This window comes from Fundulus heteroclitus, chromosome 3, assembly GCF_011125445.2.
Source record: "Fundulus heteroclitus isolate FHET01 chromosome 3, MU-UCD_Fhet_4.1, whole genome shotgun sequence".
Taxonomy (NCBI): Eukaryota; Metazoa; Chordata; class Actinopteri; order Cyprinodontiformes; family Fundulidae; genus Fundulus; species Fundulus heteroclitus.
Genome location: NC_046363.1, coordinates 47,035,131 through 47,058,207, shown reverse-complemented (window position 1 = coordinate 47,058,207; position 23,077 = coordinate 47,035,131). Strand labels below are relative to the sequence as shown.

The following is a 23,077-nucleotide window of genomic DNA, read 5'->3' as shown; positions in this document are numbered from 1 at the left end:
CAATGTTCAGGTCCAAGAAGTCCATCAGTGGGTTTTGGACCCGTTCCTGGAGTTGGTCAGAACCCACAGTGTTTCTGTTAATTATATTATAATAATATTAATAATTAATGATCATATTTTTATTAGATGGAAGCTATTAAAACAAAAAAATTATTAATTCAATCCAAGTCAATTAAATTTTATTTATATAGCGCCAATTCATGAAACATGTCATCTCAATGAAAACATTAAGATTTCCCCCAACCGTTAACAAATTATACAAAACAAAAAGGTACTTTTTCTTTATAAAATTGTTACATAATACCAAAAGGGAGGGACCAACTTTATAAAATCATGATACTGAAATTCCATATTCCCCCTTTTAGTTTTAGATCACCCGTTTTTTTACCATCTACCATAGAAAGTACTCCTGGGTCAATGTGAGCTTCTGAGCTTTCTGTGTCTCTGCTCTGTCTTCTCTACCATAGAAAGTACTCCTGGGTCAATGTGAGCTTCTGAGCTTTCTGTGTCTCTGCTCTGTCTTCTCTACCATAGAAAGTACTCCTGGGTCAATGTGAGCTTCTGAGCTTTCTGTGTCTCTGCTCTGTCTTCTCTAACATAGAAAGTACTCCTGGGTCAATGTGAGCTTTTGTGTTTCTGTGTCTCTGCTCTGTCTTCTCTAACATAGAAAGTACTCCTGGGTCAATGTGAGCTTCTGTGCTTTCTGTGTCTCTGCTCTGTCTTCTCTACCATAGAAAGTACTCCTGGGTCAATGTGAGCTTCTGAGCTTTCTGTGTCTCTGCTCTGTCTTCTCTACCATAGAAAGTACTCCTGGGTCAATGTGAGCTTCTGAGCTTTCTGTGTCTCTGCTCTGTCTTCTCTAACATAGAAAGTACTCCTGGGTCAATGTGAGCTTCTGTGCTTTCTGTGTCTCTGCTCTGTCTTCTCTAAGCCCCAGTGGGTGGAGGCAGATGAGCGTTCACACTGAGCCTGGTTCTGGTTCTGCTGGAGGTTCTCCTCCCTGTTAAAGGGGAGTTTTCCTCTCCACTGTCGCTTCATGCATGCTCAGTATGAGGGATTGCTGCAAAGCCATCAACAATGCAGACGACTGTCCACTGTGGCTCTACGCTCTTTCAGGAGGAGTGAATGCTGCTTGGAGAGACTTGATGCAACCTGCTGGGTTTCCTTAGAGAGGAAACTTTTGACCAATCTGTATAATATGATTGATTTGACTTTGGAAATGCCTTGAGATGACATGTTTCATGAATTGGTGCTATATAAATAAAACTGAATTCCATTTAATTGAATAGTGAATATCAGCTGTAGACCAACGCTATAAAATCTAAATACTTATATTCCATATTCCCTCTTTTAGTGGCTTCATGTGTTCAGGTAAAAGCAGCAAGTTGAATCCTTTGGAATGGATCCACAAATCCAGCCAGAACCTCTGGTTCTAGTTTCCACCCCCGTCATCATGTTGGTAGGGTCCATCTACGTCATCAGCTGGTACCAACATGGCGGCCACCATGATTCGCAGCCAGACCGAGTCGGTGCGAGCAGGGAGAAAACTTCTGCAGGTGAGAAACCCACCAGAACCGCGGATCTGACGGTTCTCACGGTTCGTCCCACAGCAGAGGCTCGTTGCTCGGACTGAGTTTTAACCAGGGTTGACCTTTCACCCAGTTTCCTTCAGCGTCACGTGCACGTTTCCGAGTGCGAGCGCGAACAGCTGTGATTCTTACTCACACCGCCAGGTGGCGCCCGCGGTTTGATCCAAAGCTTTTTATTATTCTTATGTATAATAGAAGCGTGAACAAAAAGAGAAGGTCCATTTACAAACACCGGGGCATAAATGCAAAAATAACGACGAGGATAAAGTACAAAACAGGTGAAATTAAAGAAAAGTACAAGATAAGCTAAATCAAAATATAAGATAAGATAAGACAGGCTTTAATGATCTCACATTGGAGAAATTCACTTGTCACATCGGCTCAGTAGTCAATAATCAAAAGAAGGTGCCAAAAGGAGGAAAAGATGCATCAGGTATATACAGTGGATCAAAAAATAATAAAAATAAAAATACAAAAAGGAAATAAAGCAGAGATTTAGGATGTCTTATGTACATTCACGGTGACTATATACATATGTATTGACGTACATTAAAGCGGTAATAACAGCAGAAGTCACTCCTTTTCCGGATTATTGAACAGTGTATTAAATAGAATAAAAGGGTAGTGCTTGTATTTGAAGTTATAAAGAAATAAGTTTCAGGGGATTTTATTATATATTTTACTCAGAGCGTTACAGTAAAACATAAAGTCATTGGTTGCATTTTGAGGTATTTAGCTTTGTGAATAAAGAAGGATGATTGTAGTGTTTATTAGAAAGTCACTGTTGAAGTTTTCCATAAAACACTGCAGATTATGCCTCTGCCAGAAAACAAGGAGATTTTGGAGAATAACCAATCAAAAATGTCTGCCCATAATGCCTCAACATAAATACATGCTCAGTTGTTTCAGCTGCATCACAAAATGTTTTTGTGATGCAGTTCTCTGTGGCTTCATGCATGCTCAGTATGAGGGATTGCTGCAAAGCCATCAACAATGCAGACGACTGTCCACTGTGGCTCTACGCTCTTTCAGGAGGAGTGAATGCTGCTTGGAGAGACTTGATGCAACCTGCTGGGTTTCCTTAGAGAGGAAACTTTCTCACCAACCTGGAGGATCTGATGGAGTCTCACTTTGGAAAGAGACTTGATATGACGTGAATTGATGCTATATTAATAAAATTGAATTAAAAATTGAATTGATTTTTTTTTTCTTTCAATACCAAATTATTTCTGAATAAAGTAACTGGATGGTTAAATTCCATTCAAGGTTTTCAAGTGAATCGCTTCGGGTTTCGGAGTTATTGCACATTTAAGGTATTTGGTGTGTAGTTTATGAATTGATTGGGAGAACTGACATCATTCAATTAAATTTTATTTATATAGCCCCAATTCATGAAACATGTCATCTCGAGGCTCTTTACAAAGTCAAAATCAATCATATTATACAGATTGGTCAAAAATTTCCTATATAAGGAAACCAGTTGATTGCTTCAAAGTTCCAACAAGCAGCATTCACTCCTCCTGAAAGAGCGTAGAGCCACAGTGGACAGTCGTCTGCATTGTTGATGGCTTTGCAGCAATCCCTCATACTGAGCATGCATGAAGCGACAGTGGAGAGGAAAACTCCCCTTTAACAGGGAGGAGAACCTCCAGCAGAGCCAGAACCAGGCTCAGTGTGAACGCTCATCTGCCTCCACCCACTGGGGCTTAGAGAAGACAGAGCAGAGACACAGAAAGCTCAGAAGCTCACATTGACCCAGGAGTACTTTCTATGGTAGAGAAGACAGAGCAGAGACACAGAAAGCTCAGAAGCTCACATTGACCCAGGAGTACTTTCTATGGTAGAGAAGACAGAGCAGAGACACAGAAAGCACAGAAGCTCACATTGACCCAGGAGTACTTTCTATGGTAGAGAAGACAGAGCAGAGACACAGAAAGCTCAGAAGCTCACATTGACCCAGGAGTACTTTCTATGTTAGAGAAGACAGAGCAGAGACACAGAAAGCACAGAAGCTCACATTGACCCAGGAGTACTTTCTATGGTAGAGAAGACAGAGCAGAGACACAGAAAGCTCAGAAGCTCACATTGACCCAGGAGTACTTTCTATGTTAGATGGTGATAGAGGATGATCTGCCTCCCCTGATGATGTCACAGCTAACAGAACACCAGACCAGGTGTACCTTCTATGAAGAGAAAAATGACAGAGAACAAAAAGTTAAAAGCTGAAATAACAACAAACAATGCAGATTGGAGAGCAGTAGGAGAACTCAGCAGAGAAAAATAGACCCTGATGTCCTCCAGCAGCCTAAGCCTATAGCAGCGTAACTATAGAGGTAGCTCAGGGTAACATGAGCCACTCTGACTAGAAGCTTTGTCAAAAAGGAAAGTTTTAAGATTAGTCTTAAAAGTAGCGTTTCTAAAAGTAGTCGTGGGATATAAGCGATCATCCAGTGTGTGTGGAATAATATTATTGGAAATTCTCGAGTCCGTAACAACAGTTTCCAGGCAAACATTGTGGTAAACATGGAATATTAGACTGAGCCAAAGTACCTGAAACCAAGTAACGACTTTAGGAATTAGGTTCAAAAGTGCTTTGGGTTATTTGAAAGTTGTATTTAAAACAGAAAGCTGACCTGTCGACTATGACCCCTTCCATAAGATCTCTGCACGCACGTCGCAGCCCATAATGACTCAGAAGTGAATCAGATGGATGTAAAAATGGCAAACCTGAGGGCCGCCATCGACTGAATAACTCTCTGTCTGTTTTTGTCTGGTGAATATCAGGACAGTAGTTGATGATTTGAACACTCGTGATCTTTTAACAGCAAACTCTGCACACATATAGAATAAATGAGTGACAACTTCTCTTCAAGTTCAAGAATTTATTTACAGAAATAAAATGAACATCCAGAGAACATCACTATAGAATGCTGTTTATCTGAATTAACACTATATTTCAATCAATAAATCCTCTACTAGGCTAGTGAAGCTTAACTAAACTACTAAGCAAAATTAAGATAAATAGAAGCTAAGGAACTATGTCCATGTAAAAGAAACAAAAGACAAATAAATGGTCGATCATCATCAGAATGATTCAGTGAATCCTGGTTCACTGCAGATCTGAGTTAAAGAACCAAAGTTCATCTTAAAGAGCATGGAATGGAGTTAAATTAGCTTAACTAATTCAGAACAACATTTGTTATGTATTTCAGCCCATTCACAATGCAAATCCTGAGTTAAAACATTATTTGAGAAAATAACATTTTAAAGAATGATTTGCTCAGTGAAAATCAATAATTAATGTAATTATTTCTCCTGGAAATAATTAAGATGCTGTAAGAGGAAGATGACCGGGACTTATGTCAGGGGCACATCCGTGTCATGTGACCATTAACTTGGTGGGTTAATGTTAAGTTACACAAAATAGCATTAAATCGACATTAATGTTCCTTATTGTGTGAACGCTCGTAGCGCTGTGGGACGCTGGCGGAGCGAATCGAGTAGTTATTATTTCACTGCAACGTGCTTTCCTCTGTAAAGTTTTCTTTCCATATTGTCTGTTCATGTTTAGCACCTCTTAGTGTCTTGTTACTGAAATGTGCTACACATAAACTTTGCCTTAAAATGTTTGTAGCAAGACAAAGAGGCTTTTAGCAGCTAGCTGTGAACATATCACGGAACGCAGTTCAGTCCATCCGGAAATGGAAAGATTACTGTGCCATAGGTGCAAAGGGGTGTGAATACTTTTGCAAGCCACTGTAACCAGACCCAGGTGTCTCACACCACAGGACCTATCCATCCATTGTCTTCCCCTCACCTGTCCTCTCACCTGTCCTCTCACCTGTCCCCTCACCTGTCCTCTCACCTGTCCTCTCACCTGTCCCCTCACCTGTCCCCTCACCTGTCCTCTCACCTGTCCTCTCACCTGTCCCCTCACCTGTCCCCTCACCTGTCCTCTCACCTGTCCTCTCACCTGTCCCCTCACCTGTCCTCTCACCTGTCCCCTCACCTGTCCCCTCACCTGTCCTCTCACCTGTCCCCTCACCTGTCCTCTCACCTGTCCTCTCACCTGTCCCCTCACCTGTCCTCTCACCTGTCCTCTCACCTGTCCCCTCACCTGTCCTCTCACCTGTCCTCTCACCTGTCCCCTCACCTGTCCCCTCACCTGTCCTCTCACCTGTCCCCTCACCTGTCCTCTCACCTGTCCTCTCACCTGTCCTCTCACCTGTCCCCTCACCTGTCCTCTCACCTGTCCCCTCACCTGTCCCCTCACCTGTCCCCTCACCTGCTCCCAGCCTCAGTGAGGCATGCAAGCTGCAGGTCCGTGTTCTGATCCATAACTCTGGTATTCACTGCTGTTCAGGTCCGACTATCAGTTTACCGAACCAGACCAGTACATCCACAGCGATTGGTGTTCAGAGGAAGTGACATCATGTTTTTTAGATTAAAGATCCTCGATCAAAAGCAGCTGAACTCAGACAGACCAGAGCCCAGAAAGCTGTTCTGTCCGAAGATCACAGAAACAGATTTAAGTCCAAAGCAGCCGACCCGTGATTGTCAGCAGGACGGCACAGTTCTCCGTCATCCAGAACGTTCCTCTTCATCTGGAAGGTCCTGCTGGCAGCCATGAGGAGAGCTTCCTTTACCATCACCTTGAGGAAAACATGAAGATTGATGAGTTGATTATGATTTTATGCTGCCATCCAGTGGTTTACAGATTGCTGTGATGCTGAGGAGGTCCAATCACCATCTGGTCTCTGCTGAATGTTTCTGAACATTTTACTGGACCTGATTCTGTTGGACCAGCTCAGAACCAAACTTATTGTGTGTGTACCATCTCAGTCATGGTTCCACAGGTTTGCGGGGCTCCAGTCCTCTTCTGCTCCTCACTCCCAGTTCTTCGCTCCATCTGAAGGCATCATGCTGCCGGCAGGAAGTTTCAACAACAAAGTGGCCTTCATCACTGGAGGCGGTACTGGACTGGGCCGGGCCATGACCGTGGTTCTGTCCCAGCTTGGAGCCCAGTGTGTTATCGCCAGCAGGTAGGAGGTCACGTGACTCCAAACAGGCACACACGCTCCTTCAAATCCTGAAGTTTGCTTGGGTTTGGTCAGGAAGCTGGACGTCCTGAAGCAAACCGCCAACGAGATCAGCAGCCAGACTGGAAACCAGGTAACCGTCCAGAACCGGGCTGAACCGGGCCCATCTAGGTTTGACTCTCCCTGGCTTGGTGTGAGCCAGCCCTGTCTCTGTCCTCAGGTCCATGCTGTCCAGTGTGATGTCAGAGACCCTCAAGCCGTCTCTCACTGTGTGGACCAGATGGTGGCGCTAACTGGACTTCCTGATGTGAGTGCACACACCTGGCCTGACAGAAACCCGTTTAAATAAGTCAGGAACACTCTTCTGGAACCTGAAACAGCGGTTCAGTGTCCAGATAAATCCAAACTTAGACATGTGACAACTGTCTCTGTGTGTGATGACATCACGTTCCACCGTGTCCTGATTGGTGCAGGTGATCATCAACAACGCTGCAGGGAACTTTATCTGTCCATCAGAACGCCTGTCGCCAAACGGCTGGAGGAGCATCACCGATATTGTCCTGAATGGGACTGCGTTCATCACTCTGGAGCTGGGAAAGAGACTGATCCAGAACCAGAAAGGTCAGGAACTGATCCAGAACCAGAAAGGTCAGGAACTGATTCAAAATCAGAAAGGTCAGGAACTGATCCAGAATCAGAAAGATCAGGAACCGATTCAGAACCAGAAAGGTCAGGAACTGATCCAGAATCAGAAAGATCAGGAACTGATCCAGATCCAGGAAGGTCAGGAACTGATTCAAAATCAGAAATGTCAGGAACAGGTCCAGAATCAGAAAGATCAGGAACTGATCCAGAACCAGAAAGGTCAGGAACTGATCCAGAATCAGAAAGATCAGGAACTGATCCAGAACCAGAAAGGTCAGGAACTGATCCAGAACCAGAAAGGTCAGGAACAGATTCAAAATCAGAAAGGTTAGGAACTGATCCAGAACCAGAAAGGTCAGGAACTGATCTAGAACCAGAAAGGTCAGGAACTGATTCAGAGTCAGAAAGATCAGGAACCGATTCAGAATCAGAAAGGTCAGGAACTGATCCAGAATCAGAAAGATCAGTAACTGACCCAGATCCAGGAAGGTCAGGAACTGATTCAAAATCAGAAATGTCAGGAACTGGTCCAGAATCAGAAAGATCAGGAACTGATCCAGAATCAGAAAGGTTAGGAACTGATCCAGAACCAGAAAGGTCAGGAACTGATCCAGAACCAGAAAGGCCAGTAACTGATTCAGAATCAAAAAGGTCAGGAACTGATCCAGAATCAGAAAGATCAGGAACCGATTCAGAGTCAGAAAGGTCAGGAACTGACTCAGAACCAGAAATGTCAGAAACTGGTTCAAAATCAGAAATGTCAGGAACTGGTCCAGAATCAGAAAGATCAGGAACTGATCCAGAACCAGAAAGCTCAGGAACTGATCCAGAACCAGAAAGCTCAGGAACTGATCCAGAACCAGAAAGGCCAGTAACTGATTCAAAATCAGAAAGGTCAGGAACTGATTCAGAGTCAGAAAGGCCAGTAACTGATCCAGAATCAAAAAGGTTAGGAACTGATCCAGAACCAGAAAGGTCAGGAACTGACTCAGAACCAGAAATGTCAGGAACTGATCCAGAATCAGAAAGGTTAGGAACTGATCCAGAACCAGAAAGGTCAGGAACTGATCCAGAACCAGAAAGGCCAGTAACTGATCCAGAATCAAAAAGGTTAGGAACTGATCCAGAACCAGAAAGGTCAGGAACTGACTCAGAACCAGAAAGGTCAGGAGCTGATCCAGAATCAGAAAGGTCAGGAACTGATCCAGAACCAGAAAGGCCAGGAACTGATTCAGAATCAGAATGGCCAGGAACTGATCCAGAACCAGAAAGGCCAGGAACTGAATTAAAATAAGAAAGGCCAGGAACTGATTCAAAATCAGAAAGGTCAGGAACTGATCCAGAACCAGAAAGGTCAGGAACTGATCCAGAACTAGAAAGGCCAGGAACTGATTCAGAATCAGAATGGCCAGGAACTGATCCAGAACCAGAAAGGTCAGGAACTGAATTAAAATCAGAAAGGTCAGGAATTGACCCAGATTCAGAAAGGTCAGGAACTGATTCAAAATCAGAAAGGTCAGGAACTGATCCAGAACCAGAAAGGTCAGGAGCTGATCTAGAACCAGAAAGGTCAGGAACTGATCTAGAACCAGAAAGGTCAATCCTGTGATGACCTCTCTGGAGAAAGATGATTTAGAATGATTTAGGTTTGTTAATATGTAAAGAAATAAATTCAAATTCCATCAGAACCAGAGATCTGGGCCCAGGTTTAAATGTTTTGTGGATTTTGTCTCAGGAGCCTCCTTCCTCGCCATCACCACCATCTACGCCGAGTCCGGTTCTGGTTTCGTTGTCCCGAGTGCGTCGGCCAAGGCTGGAGTCGAGGCGCTCTACAAGTCCGTTTGACACCAGCTGAAAATCTGGACCCGCGTCCGTCGGCGTGGGTAACTGTGGTAACTGTGGGTTCTGACTGACAGGTCTCTGGCCGCAGAGTGGGGGCGCTATGGCCACAGATTCAACATCATCCAGCCTGGACCCATCAGAACCAAGGTACCACCCTCTTTCTCCATACCCAAACCTTGACTTTGACCTTTTCCTGCTGCTCACTTCAGCCGAACCTGCTGGATTTTCTCTGCAGGGACCTAGACAGACTCATTTCTACTGCAAGAGATTGTGCTTGATTGGAGCAGAACCACGGCTCTCTCATCCAGCGTTATGAACCTTCAAACTCTTTGATGAGAGTTTCATTTCAAAACACCAAGACAGTTTTCCTGAACTGACCAGTTTTCAAAGTTTATTGAAGCAAATCTCCTGCTGAAGACGTCTCACCTCAGATGTTCTTGAGGCTGATGTGACTGGTTCTGCGGTGTTTGTTTGTGCTCTTCAGGGAGCCTTCAGCCGCCTGGACCCAACCGGAACCTTTGAGAAGGCGATGATTGATCGCATACCGACGGGCCGGCTCGGTAAACCAGCAGAGCTCGCAAACCTGGCAGCTTACCTCAGCAGCGACTACGCCAGCTGGATATCTGGAGCTGTGAGTTTCCACTGATCCCAGATCAGGGTTCTGAACAGAACCAGGACAGGTTCTGTGCCAGTGCATTGTGACGGGTTCTGATACAAAATCAATTCTGATGTTACAGTAAAAGATTTAAACAATAAAAATCAGTGAACCAATAACAACGTTTCAGAGGCTGATGGAACGACCCGGATCATTTGGTTTCTGGTTCTGGAGGCTTGATGATGAGTCAGAACAAAATGGACTTTATTTGACCGATCTCAGAGATGTGTTCTGGATCCCGTTCTCCAGAACCCTTGAGCCTTCGCCATGCTTGAAGGTGGAGGTGGGGCGCAATCACTCATCTATAACCCGAAGAACCGCCAGATTATAGAACCAAACCAGCTGTTGGCGGACCCGGCTGACAGAGAACATGGTACAGAACCTGGACCAGCCAAAAAGAGTCCTGCTAAGCTTTGGTTCTGCTGGGTTTTGTTTGTCCTCCACCTTTTGGACCCTAGACCTTTCTGTATTACGTTAAAGCTGCGGTTCTTTTAGGTTCTGTGCAGTCAGCATCGATACAGTCTTCTCTAAGCAGGGAGTGCCGGTTCTCTTCCACAGAACCATCCTCTGGGTTAAGCTGCTGATGCTTCCTGGTGTCCATCATGATGTGTTCAAGACTTTAAAATCCTTCTGTTAGTCTATAAATCCCTGAATTAGCACCTAAATCCATCACAGACTTGTTATCAGGGCATCAACCCTCCAGACCACTCAGGTCTTCTGGCTCCAGCCTGCTCTGCAGAACCAGAACCAGAACCAGAACCAGACATGGAGAAGCAGCATTTAGTTCCTATGCTCAACTGATCTGGAACAAACTTACAGAAAACTGGAAAAGTGCAGAAAGCCTGAGTTCCTTTAAATTGAGGTTAAAAACTCATTTGTTCAGGATTATCTTCGACTGTTCTAGTTAAACTGTTTTACTGAAACATCACTAGTTCAACTTTTTTAGTCCAACTATAATGTTCTATTTTTGTTTCTACATTTTATTCCTACTTGCTTTTAGTCTGTTTTTTTCCTGTATTTTAATCACGTATAGCATTTGCATTGTCTCTGTACTGAAATGTGTTATACAAATAAATTTGCCTTGCCTCTTAATACGGCAACTGTTTCTGTTCTCAGGTGATCCGTTTTGACGGAGGAGAGTTCGTGTCAATGGCAGGAGAGTTTAACGAGCTACGAAAGGTGAGTGTAGCAGATCACCTGACTGGTCACATGACTGACCTGATGGTCACTGAGTGCGTCTTCTCGCCATCACCTTTGTTCCAGGTGACTCAGGATCAGTGGAAGATGTTGGAGGAAATGATCAGAAGCACTAAGGGATCCTAGGAACTCTGACAGCTCATCGGACTACCAATCATCAAAGCGTGCAGAGGCCCCGCCCCCATGCAGAGGCCCCGCCCCCATGCATAGGCCCCGCCCCCATGCAGAGGCCCCGCCCCCATGCAGAGGCCCCGCCCCCATGCAGAGGCCCCGCCCCTGCTCACATCTGTTAAAATGATTGTTTTCATTAATAATTGTTCGACAAGCCCATCAGCCTGAGAAGCCAGACAGCACAAAGCCGGGGGAGAGTCATGTGACTGTCTGCACATGCTCAGTGAGCGCGATGTGTTTAATAATAAAAGTGAGACGTTAAGTTATTGCATCATGTTTGATTACCACACTCACACATACCTCCGGATCAGAACCGCACCAGCTCACATGCTCACACATTCACAACCCACCTCCACACCATCCAACACAGCAGAACCCGGCCAGAACCATCTGACCAGGCTGTCCCACAGTAAAACAGCCGGCATCAGCTCTCCTGCCTCTGATGTTCAGCAACTTAGTTTATCCAGATGCTGAAGGACCAACATCTTCCTGCAAGTTCTAGAAAAAACAAACCTGGACATCGAACCATGTTCTGGACTTTTATTACGAGCAGAACCTCAAGAGAACCGCAGCAGCGCGCCCTGATTCACAGTTCATGTCTGGTGTCTCAGGTGTCCGTGTCTCAGGTGCGTCTCTAAATATCCGTGTCTCAGGTGCGTCTCTAAATATCCGTGTCTCAGGTGCGTCTCTAAATATCCGTGTCTCAGGTGCGTCTCTAGGTGTCCGTGTCTCAGGTGCGTATCTAGGTGTCCGTGTCTCAGGTGCGTCTCCAGGTCTCCGTGTCTCAGGTGCGTCTCTAAATGTCCGTGTCTCAGGTGCGTCTCTAGGTGTCCGTGTCTCAGGTGCGTCTCCAGGTGTCCGTGTCTCAGGTGCGTCTCTAGGTGTCCGTGTCTCAGGTGCGTCTCCAGGTGTCCGTGTCTCAGGTGCGTCTCTAGGTGTCCGTGTCTCAGGTGCGTCTCCAGGTGTCCGTGTCTCAGGTGCGTCTCTAGGTGTCCGTGTCTCAGGTGCGTCTCTAAATATCCGTGTCTCAGGTGCGTCTCTATATGTCTGTGTCTCAGGTGCGTCTCTAGGTGTCCGTGTCTCAGGTTCGTCTCTAGGTGTCCGTGTCTCAGGTGCGTCTCTAGGTGTCCGTGTCTCAGGTGCGTCTCTATATGTCTGTGTCTCAGGTGCGTCTCTAGGTGTCCGTGTCTCAGGTGCGTCTCCAGGTGTCCGTGTCTCAGGTGCGTCTCTAGGTGTCCGTGTCTCAGGTGCGTCAGTGTGTGTTGATGTTCTGCTGCCAGCGGCCAATCAGTGTGGTGACAAGTTTCTGCAGAAGCTCCGCCCTCATCTTGCAGATCTCCAGAACCTCCTCGTGGTTCACCTTCTCCTCCCGACTGTAGTCCAGAGACACCTGCGGAGCAACAGGTGAACACGTTACAGACGTCGTCTCACAGAACACAGAACCACTGCACACGGATCAGAGACCTTGTTGGTGATGAGGGTCAGACCCAGAACTCTGAGTCCGCAGTGTTTGGCCACAGTCACCTCAGGAACCATGCTCATACCTGGAGAACACATGGAACATGATGAAACCCAACGGGGGCCCGGATCTGACCTTTCACACACATTTAACCGGTTCCAGAACCGCAGCAGTATCTTTGCTGGATTCTTACAGCCACACCAAGCCGTTGTCCCACGCTGACGGTAGAAACAAATCTCCGTGTTTTATGCACCTGCAGAGGTCTGTGAGTATATCTCAAAGTTTCTGCTCTCCGATAAAAAGCTGTTTTATTCTCTGCGTTTGAGTTCAGATTTATGTTTCAGTCCACATCGCAGGATTTGTTCCTTTGTTCTAAGTTTGGAGCGAAGCTACGAGATCTGGACCTCAGTAAGGCCTTTTCCACAAAGACTGTTTTCTGGAGCTAATGAAACCTAGAACTACTCCCTCCTGCTCAAACTTTCCCACCCAGATTTCTAATTTATGAGGATCTATAAGTCCAAATGATGCAATGAAAGCCCTTTGAATATTCCAACTAAAGAACCTTTACAATGTTTTGGGAGTCCAGTTATAAACCCAACACCACAGTACCAGCTGGGTAATGTCAGAACCGTTTGCTTCTGAGAAACAGAATATGTTTGGGTTGAGGAGAGGATTCGTTTAGACTACAAAACAAACAAGTTGCCTTCAGGCTACACAGAACCTCATACTGCAGGAGAACCAAAGAACTGTCAGGAACCATGGATCACAACGGGCCAGAGGACCCGCGACAGGGACCCTGTCTTACCCACAGAGTCGCAGCCCAGTGTCAGCAGCATTCTGGCCTCAGCGATGGTCTCAAAGTTGGGTCCGCTCACCATACAGTAGACTCCGGTTCTGATGAAGTCACTGCAGCCAAGCTCAGAACCGACATCCAGAGCCAGAGTCCTAAGTTCTTTGCTGTGGGCGTCCGACATGCAGGGGAAGCGGATGCCAAACCTGAACAGAGGAAAGGTTTAGATGAAGGACGTGGTTCTGGTGTGGCCGTCCGTGTCTCACCGTTCGTCATTGGGTCCACACAGAGGGTGCTGCCCAGCAAAGCCCGGCAGGTTGATGTGGTCTTTGATGATCATGATGTCTCCGACCTTAAAGTCCGGGCAGATTCCTCCAGAGGCGTTTGTCACCAACACGCACTCCACGCCCATCAGCTTGAAGATCCGGATAGGGAAGGTGACCTGAGACAGGTGGACAGATGCCAGCATCTCTCAGACCCAGATTCAGAACCAGAACATATTGCTGACTGCAGCGCAGGGTTAAATTCTACAATCAGAACGTCATGGTGAAACAGGAGGTCTGGTTCTGGTCCAGTGTTGGAGCAGCATGAAGATAGAAACTGGAGGTCTGTCAACCCTTAAAATCTGTAACTCTAGAAACAGGAAGGCTTAAAACCTGTCAGTTTCAGTGCTGTGAAAAGTATTCACACCTTTTCTGGTGTTTTCTGTCTGATCTTCAAAAATTAATACTAGACAAATACAACCTGATTTGGAAACGGTAATTACCGTAAAGATTCTCACTTCAGGAGAACATCTCAAAAACTCCCCTTAATCTCCTCGACCTGGAAAACAACGTCTCTGACATCTATCCGTCCGCAAAGGGTTGCTCTGTCATTTTTCCAGAGAATCAGCGTAAGAACCACGGTCCAACTTTACTAGGAGCTCATCATCGACTTATCCAGGAGATCTCAGAAGAACAACATCTAAAGCCTGGCACACACACTGCCACCTGGATCTAACGACTTTGGTACAATGTCAACTTTGATGTGAGCGTCTTGATCACCGTCTGCTACTAAACCGGTTACAACGTACGACAATAAGCACCTTCAGCAGCGTCTGCCATCCATCTTCCACTCCGGCTGGATTTAAGAGAAACAAATCAGCTGATCAGCCGTTTGCTCGACTCCTCAGCCCCAAATCCTTCCAGAATAAAACCACAACCAAATACAAATACGATGAATCAGCTTAATAAAATGACAAAGTCCTTTCATTATTAAAACACAAGTTCTGCCAAATGTCCCTGTTCAAAGTCCACTGCAGGCGGCAAAAAGAAATCCAGCAGAAAGAAAAATGCTTTTGAATGATTAATCAGCGATGGTATGGCTGCTACAACCGGAGAACCACGATGGACGCTGTCGCCGTTTGTGCCGGCGTGATGTTCTGATCCGACCAACCAGCACAGCTTTCCCTGACAGGAGTTGATTCAGAAACCCAAGACTTATTCCCTTTTTCTTTGTTCGTTGGGACCTGCGGAGCGTCCCGTAGGCCTCCGCAGGCTCTGCTTAGTAGACGCAGGTCGGAGCAGCAGATACTGATCGTCTATGCCGGCCCAAATTCGAAGTGTGTACAGACCTCAAAGCTCCGCAGGCCTTACCGCCTCGGGGTCATGATTCAGCAGAAATTACCAAAATGGGAGAGATCCGAGGCCAGAACCACTGCTGACCCGAAAACACAAAGACCCGTCTCACATATACCAAAAACATCTTGATTATCTCCAGGAGCGCCACATCTTGTTGATGCTCCTGTCCCAGTGCATGCTGGGTAGAGGTAAAGCAAACCCACCTGACAGAGGGAGTAACCTTCGTACAGGTGGAAGTGACCCTTCATGAAGACACAGGGGGTCTCCTCGATGGTCCCAAACACCAGGCAGCCTTCATGACCTGGAACTGGAGAGCAGAGGAACAGCAGTTCCCATGGCAGCAGCTCAGTAACACCAATTAACTCTCATCATCATCGTCATTTATGCAGGTTAGCTACTGCTTTAAGGTGAAACTTTAAACAGTTTCAGACAAAGAAGAATCTGAACCAGTACGACACCAGCTGTGGACACAAATGATAGTTACCAGACAGACGAGCTCCACCACGAAGCCAGCGGAACGCCAGCAGTTTTTACCAGTCACTGAACTCTCCAGCACTCATTAGAAAGTTCCTCTGGGTCCACATTCAAAACAATAACTGCTGGAAAGCAGGTGTGGAGTTTTAGAGTCTGGCAACCCGCAGACATCTGAGAGCATCAAGTTGAGGTTTGGGGATGTCCTGAAGTATAAATGAGTCCACTCCTTTTCATGATTTATTAATTAGTCCAATTAATAACTACAGTTCTTTTGAACATTTAACCCTCAGTTTCCCTTATCCAAACTGCAAAGCAATAAAACCTCTTCTCTTTGTTGTTTAGTATCGTCCACCAGGCCCTTACACTCAGTTTCTGGATCAGTTGTCAGACTTCTTATCTGATTTGGTAATAAACACTGACAAGGTTATTATAGTGGGTGATTTTAACATTCATGTTGACACAGAATGTGATAACCTTAGTGTAGCCTTTAAAACTATCCTAGATTCAATTGGTTTTGCTCAAAATGTGCATAAACCGACGCACCCTTGGCTTCATACTTTAGACCTTGTGCTGACATATGGCATTGATTGTGAAGAAATAACAGTACTTCCTCACAACCCTGTCCTGTCTGATCATTTTTTAATTACATTTGAGTTTAATCTAACGGAGTTCTCCACCCCCAAAAGAGGGTTCCATTATAGTAGATCTTTATCGCACAATGCTGTATCAATCAATCAATCAATCAATCAATCAATCAATCAAATTTTATTTGTCAATTACAATTTGCATTGCAATCGAAAAGTCAGTTCCAGTACAACCGTCCATCACATACACTTAAACAAACATTTGGGGGGAACGATTGACTGAGGCCTTGCGTTGCCAAGGAACGCAGCCAGCCAGCCGCTGCTAAAAAGCGCAGCTGTCAAGGCCGCATTCCTCCAAACTGCCCAGACCCCGCCTAAATGGAGTTTACAGGCTCCGAAACTTTAAAGAGTCTGTCTCCTGCCTCCCTTTTAATATCCTCAGTATTGATTCTATAAAAAATGTAATAATTTGGGTAGTGTGACCCATGTATGGAGGCCTTAGTCCTCGACGCGGTCGACCGGGGTTCGACTCCGACCCGAAGTCCTTTGCCACATGTCTCTCCCCCTCTTCCTCCCCCGTTCCTGTCAGCCTACTGTGTTAAAAAGTGAGCCACTAGTGTCACGAAACCCCGCCCCCCCCCCAAAAAAAAATAAAATAAAATAATTGGCATCCTCCCAAACATGATTACCTCGTCCTCAGTAAGTGAGGCAGCATTGGAGGAATCCTTAGAACCTGTGCAGTGTCTGAACTGTTTAAAAGCAGTAGAGCTTTCTGAGCTATCTAAAATTTTAGCTTCATCTAAACCTTCTACCTGTATGTTAGACCCAATCCCAACCAAGTTGTTTAAGGACATATTCCCTTTGATCAGTGGCACTATTTTAGACATGATTAATCTATCCTTAGTAAATGGATATGTACCACAGGCTTTTAAAGTAGCTGTTAATAAACCTTTACTTAAGAAACCATCTCCTGATCAAGATGAGTTAATAAATAACAGACCTATATCTAATCTTTTCCTATCTAAAATTCCTGAGAAAGTAGTTGCTAATCAATATGCGAACATTTAAATGCTCCCATAAAGTCGTTTGGGATGTTTTACTGCAGCAGGATCTGGTCAGCCACCTGGATCTCCAACATGTATCACAGGATGCTGGAGGAAGATGAGACCAGCTTTAAAAACCCAAAACATCCAGTAGAACCAGCGTCACCAAATGGAAAGTTCTGGACTGAACGGGATGAACTTAGAAAAACCCTTAAACAACTGGAAGAGAAAGTCTAACTTCCTCAGTCAAAGATGTTCAATGGAGACAAGAAGCATCTCACAGAAGTTATTTCAACCAAAGGAGGAGAGACTAGGGCTGGGTTGTCCAAACTTTTTTGTTTAAGTTTTAAGAAGTTAAACATGGTTAATTTTAGGTTTAAAGATAATTTAATTGCCCTGCGACAGACTGGCGACCGGTCCAGGTGAACCCGCCTCTCGCCTGTTGAAATGCTGAAGATAGGCACCAGCACCCCTCACGACCCCACAAGGGATAGACGTGTTAGAAAATGGATGGATGGATATCTAATGTCCTAATTTCGACATTAATTTATGGAAGAGATTACTTCCTGAACTTCTTCAGCAGATTCTTACTGCTGGCCTACGGCTGCACCTGCACATGCCTTCCAGCAGGGGGCATCATGCACTCACCTGTACTGACAGGGAAATTCGGTATGTCCTGGTACCTGAAGGTCTGCTTGTCTGCAGCCCCTTCGGCCAGCAGACCGAGTCCTGATCCGCAGATCACGGCCACCTTGGGTCGGTGCCGGGTCTGGCTCAGCAGCCATTCGGTGGTCAGCTTGTAGTCCTCGAAGGAGCAGCAGCTGGAGCCAGGTTAGACAAACAGAATCAGGTTCTCTGAGCAGGTAGTCTCTGCTGGAATCAGTCTGAGCTAACAAAAAGCAGAAGGTGTTGAGGGAAGACCATCAGCTTCACATCTCCTACTGGCTGCACGATAATCTCAGGCCCAAGTTCTGAAACTGGCCTGCTTAGCCTGGACTAACTGCTCTATACGACTACAGAGAAACACAGTGGGTACCAGGAAACAACCAGTCAGGACCTGAGAGTCAATCCACTGCTGATCTGAGTACAGACTGCAGGAGACAGGAGGTCACAGGTGAAGCGTTGGCGGGTTTCTCACCAGGAGCTTCCTTTGGTGTGCATTGTTGAGCTGCAGAACTAGCAGAAGATGAAGAGGTAGAGGAGCAAGTTGAGGAGGAGGGTCAGAGCGTTCTGTCCTCTGATTGGCTGATTCATACACCACAAACATTCTCAGGTTCATTGACTCCACGACCTTTAAAATCTACAGTTTGCTCAGCCTGAAGAGCCAATCAGGTGAGGCCAGGTGACTCAGACAGAAACTGGACCCACAGCAGACCGGTTCTGGTCCTGAATGCTTAGCTCGTCCTCATCCGATCCTGCAGTCTGATCCGGATTCTGGTATTCACCTAGAAGTCTGTATCAGTCCGTCCAATCAACAGAGCCCAGCTGAGCGTGCTCTGTCGGCCAAACCAACAGAACCACTGATTAAATGGTTCTACAGTGACACAACACAACTAAACCTGTCTGGTTCTGTTCCTGCAGCTCAGAACACACCGCTTCAGTTAAAGTATGTTAGACCCTTTTACACTTTAGATCACTTTAAATTGTAGCAATTGAATTCTTAAAAAAATCTTAATTTTCCTTTTGTTTTATTGATACGACTCAAAAAAATTGTTTTATTTTTGGTAGTTTTGGTCATTTAAATCCAGTCGTTGGATCAGTGATTTGGTGTCTAATCATTCGCCTGACTGGACTCACTCCCTTCACCTCTTTGCTCCGTTGTTTGTGAAGTGTAACGCAGGGGCGGCCTGCAACTCGTAGACAGAGCTATGGCGAGTCGTTAGTATCAAAGATAATCTGTTTATTAACACGTAGTTTTAATCCATAAATAACATGATGTACCATTTTTTTTTTCACCCATGCTGTGAACCTTAACACGCGATGGAGTCAAAAACGTGTGCTGCCATTTTCTGAATATATTAATTCAATTCAATTCAATTCAATTTTAATTATATCACAACACCCGTCATCTCAAGGCTCTTTCTAAAGTCAGATTCCATCAGATCCTCCAGGTTGGTCAGAAAGTTTCCTCTCTAAGGAAACCCAGCAGGTTGCATCAATTTAATTCAATTCAATTTTATTTATATAGTACCAATTCATGAAACATGTCATATTGAGGCTCTTTACAAAGTCAAAATCAATCAGGTTATACAGATTGGTCAAAAATTTCCTATAAAGGGGAACCAGTTGATTGCTTCAAAGTCCCGACAAGCAGCATTCACTCCTGGAGAAGCGTAGAGCCACAGTGGACAGTCGTCTGCATTGTTGATGGCTTTGCTGCAATCCCTCATACTGAGCATGCATGAAGCGACAGTGGAGAGGAAAACTCCCCTTTAACAGGGAGGAAAACCTCCAGCAGAACCAGAACCAGGCTCAGTATGAACGGTCATCTGCCTCCACCCACTGGGGCTTAGAGAAGACAGAGCAGAGACACAGAAAGCTCAGAAGCTCACATTGACCCAGGAATACTTTCTATGTTAGATGGTAATAGTGGATGATCTGCCTCCCCTGATGATGTCACAGCTAACAGAACGCCAGGCCAGGTGTACCTTCTATGAAGAGAAAAATGACAGAGAACAAAAAGTTAAAAGCTGAAATAATAACAAACAATGCAGATTGGAGAGCAGTAGGAGAACTCATCAGAGTGAGAGAAATAGGCCCTGATGTCCTCCAGCAGCCTAAGCCTATAGCAGCATAACTATAGAGGTAGCTCAGGGTAACATGAGCCACTCTGACTAGAAGCTTTGTCACAGAGGAAAGTTTTAAGATTAGTCTTAAAGTCTAAGGCCTTGTACCGAAAAAATATCCTGAAAACCGTTTAATAACTTCCAGAACAAGGTAAACTTTGAATATTCATGTACAAAAGTGTTCAAATTAAGTTTAAATATGAAATATTGCACATTTTTTACACCGATTATGGTATTCCGCGTTTGAGTGCTGCCTCCGTTTACGATCAGCCATTTCCGACTTGTGACGTCAGTTCAAGAACACCGAGAACGAGCGTATCGAACTTGCATAGAAACACACATTGCTTACATTGTACAACCGGTACGGCGAACAAGGATATATATGGATGTTTTCCGGGATCTTCTTTCACACACCAAATCTGTGGATCCACGTCTACTTTGAGCAAGCGCTTATAAAAAATATCGCCGAACTAATTACAAGATAAAATGCCTTCTAGGTGCGTAGTTGGTGGCTGTAGTGCAGACCGCGGTGAAGTTGGTTTGACATTGGACATTCAAGCTCCGCGGAGTCAGCGGGATCTAGCTCATGGTTGATCCGGTTAAAGGACTCCGATTTCGGCCAGCGTCTCTCAGCTGCTCCCTTCTCCCATACTCTTGTTTCTCAAGAGTGCTCCGCTGACTGAGATCTAACAGGACAAGTATAGACACAAGTCCATTATCTGAGGCCATGAGAATATCATTAGTGACCTTCACCAGAGCTGTTTCAGTGCTATGATGAGCTCTGAAGCCTGACTGAAACTCCTCAAGTAGGTCATTACTTTGTAAATGTTCACAGAGTTGATTAGCAACTACTTTCTCAAGAATTTTAGATAAGAAAAGAAGATTAGATATAGGTCTGTAATTTACTAACTCATCTTGATCAAGAGATGGTTTCTTAAGTAAAGGTTTAATAACAGCTACTTTAAAAGCCTGTGGTACATATCCATTTACTAAGGATAGATTAATCATGTCTAAAATAGGGCCACTGATCAGAGGGAATACCTCCTTAAACAACTTGGTTGGGATTGGGTCTAACATGCAGGTAGAAGGTTTAGATGAAGCTAAAATTTTAGATAGCTCAGAAAGCTCTACTGCTTCTAAACAGTTCAAACACTGCGCAGGTTCTAAAGATTCCTCTAACGCTGCCTCACTTACTGAGGACGAGGTAATCATGTTTGGAAGGATGCCAATTATTTTATTTTTAATGCAATCAATTTTATTTATGAAGAATTCCATAAAATCATTACTGCTAAGAGCTAAGGGAATGGATGGATCAACAGAGCTGTGGCTCTGGGTAAGTTTGGCAACTGTACTAAAGAGAAATCTAGGATTATTCTTATTCTCCTCAATTAATGATGAAAAATATGCTGCTCTAACTCTGCGAAGGGTCTTGTTATACAACAATAGACTGTCCTTCCAGATTAGGTAGGATTCCTCTTGGTGTGTAGAGCGCCATTTTCTTTCCAATTTCCTAACATTGTGCTTCAAGGAACGCAGCTCTGAATTAAACCAAGGAGCCAGCTTCCTGTGAATAATCACCTTCTTTTTCAAGGGAGCTACATTGTCTAATGCAGAACGCAATGAGGAAGTCATACTGTTTACAAAGACATCTATTTGTGAATGGGAAGAAACAACATTTCTACTATCTGCAGGGTATTTCTGCAATACTGACAATATTAAAAGGGGACAGACTCTTTAAGTTTTGATACAGCATTGTCTGATAAAGATCTACTATAATGGAACCCTCTTTTGGGGGTGGAGAACTCAGTTAGATTAAACTGAAAGGTTATTAAAAAATGATCAGATAGGACCGGGTTGTGAGGAAATACTGTTAATTCTTCACAATCAATTCCATATGTCAGCACAAGGTCTAAAGTATGGAGCCAAGAGTGCGTCGGTTTATGCACATTTTGAGTAAAACCAATTGAATCTAGGATAGTTTTAAAGGCTACACTAAGGTTATCACATTCTGTGTCAACATGGATGTTAAAATCACACACTATAATAACCTTATCAGTATTTATCACCAAATCAGATAAGAAGTCTGACAACTGATCCAAAAACTGAGAGTAAGGGCCTGGTGGACGATACAAAACAACAAACAGAAGAGGTTTTATTGCTTTGCAGTTTGGATGAGGGAAACTGAGGGTTAAATGTTCAAAAGAACTGTAGTTATTAATTGGCCTGGGACTAATTAATAAATCAGATTGAAAGATGGTTGCCACTCCTCCTCCTCTTCCCACAGATCTGGGAATGTGGAAATTTAAATAACTGGAGGGGGTTGACTGATTTATACTAACGTAGTCCTCTTGTAGCCAGGTTTCTGTGAGACAAAATAAATCAATCTGTTTATCAGAAATCAATTCATTAACTAACAAAGTCTTTGGAGGGAGAGACCTTATATTTCATAGACCACATTTAATTGTTTTATTTTTTGGTTCAAGGTGAGCCGTATTGATTTATATATATATATATATATATATATATATATATATATATATATATATATATATATATATATATATATATCAGAGTGAAAGAAAGTAGAGAAGGAGGCGGCGTAACCTGGAACCTGGACAGGACAGAAGAAGACGAGGATAGCAGGAGGAAGAGCAGTGAGGAGGAGGTAGGTCAGACAGACATCATGCAGAAGAACAAACGGTTTAACGTTCTCCCCAGAATGTTAAACCGTTTGTTCTTCTGCAGCTCCAACGCTTCATCAGCCAGGATGTGTGTTAATAAGGAAGAAGCTGCGTGTCACGGTGGGAACCATCATGTCTACCCTAAACCATCTGCAGGAATTCAGCTCAGCAGTTGCCATAGAAACTGGGTTTCCATAATAGCAACAGGGTGTGTGTGTGTGTGTTACTGTGTGTGTTAATTCAATTCAATTCAATTCAGTTTTTATTCATATAGCATCAAACCACATCACATCATCTCAAGGTTCTTTCCAAAGTCAGCCTCCATCAGATCCTCCAGGTTGGTGAGAAAGTTTCCTCTCTAAGGAAACCCAGCAGGTTGCATCAAGTCTCTCCAAGCAGCATTCACTCCTCCTGAAAGAGCGTAGAGCCACAGTGGACAGTCGTCTGCATTGTTGATGGCTTTGCAGCAATCCCTCATACTGAGCATGCATGAAGCGACAGTG

At 44.6% G+C, this 23,077-nt stretch overlaps 2 protein-coding genes across 4 annotated transcripts; one reads left to right on the top strand and one right to left on the bottom strand.

Moving 5' to 3' along the window:
- Positions 1-1,440: 1,440 nt before the first annotated feature.
- On the top strand, positions 1,441-11,400 carry decr1 (2,4-dienoyl CoA reductase 1, mitochondrial). 3 transcript variants are annotated; one of them, XM_036135656.1, is made up of 11 exons: positions 1,441-1,556; positions 6,432-6,631; positions 6,704-6,761; positions 6,849-6,935; positions 7,102-7,249; positions 9,009-9,108; positions 9,190-9,262; positions 9,600-9,746; positions 10,887-10,949; positions 11,034-11,139; positions 11,216-11,400. In XM_036135656.1, the coding sequence occupies exons 1-10, from the start codon at positions 1,494-1,496 to the stop codon at positions 11,091-11,093; spliced, it is 999 nt and encodes a 332-aa protein (XP_035991549.1). In that variant the 5' UTR covers positions 1,441-1,493; the 3' UTR covers positions 11,094-11,139; positions 11,216-11,400. The 3 variants fall into 3 exon arrangements, with proteins under 3 accessions (XP_035991549.1, XP_035991550.1, XP_035991551.1); XM_036135657.1 differs by having other exon boundaries at positions 11,197-11,400; XM_036135658.1 differs by lacking the exons at positions 10,887-10,949; positions 11,034-11,139; positions 11,216-11,400 and having other exon boundaries at positions 9,351-9,656.
- Positions 11,401-11,914: 514 nt separating this feature from the next.
- On the bottom strand, positions 11,915-19,138 carry pnp4b (purine nucleoside phosphorylase 4b). Its single transcript, XM_012859532.3, has 7 exons — positions 18,246-19,138; positions 17,756-17,928; positions 15,210-15,313; positions 13,654-13,829; positions 13,403-13,593; positions 12,603-12,682; positions 11,915-12,528 (listed from the first exon to the last, which is right to left on the bottom strand). The coding sequence occupies exons 1-7, from the start codon at positions 18,266-18,268 to the stop codon at positions 12,391-12,393; spliced, it is 885 nt and encodes a 294-aa protein (XP_012714986.3). The 5' UTR covers positions 18,269-19,138; the 3' UTR covers positions 11,915-12,390.
- Between the last annotated feature and the right edge of the window lie 3,939 nt (positions 19,139-23,077).

Bases quoted from the DNA above. Each gene is read 5' to 3' on its own strand.
- decr1 (XM_036135656.1), top strand. From the start codon at position 1,494: ATGGCGGCCACCATGATTCGCAGCCAGACCGAGTCGGTGCGAGCAGGG. The intron at 9,263-9,599 runs GTACCACCCTCT...TGTGCTCTTCAG, and splicing joins CTGGACCCATCAGAACCAAG to GGAGCCTTCAGCCGCCTGGA. The intron at 9,747-10,886 runs GTGAGTTTCCAC...TTCTGTTCTCAG, and splicing joins CCAGCTGGATATCTGGAGCT to GTGATCCGTTTTGACGGAGG.
- pnp4b (XM_012859532.3), bottom strand. From the start codon at position 18,268: ATGCACACCAAAGGAAGCTCCTG. The intron at 13,830-15,209 runs GTGGGTTTGCTT...CACCTGTCTCAG, and splicing joins AAGGTTACTCCCTCTGTCAG to GTCACCTTCCCTATCCGGAT. The intron at 13,594-13,653 runs GTGAGACACGGA...TCCTCTGTTCAG, and splicing joins TGTGGACCCAATGACGAACG to GTTTGGCATCCGCTTCCCCT.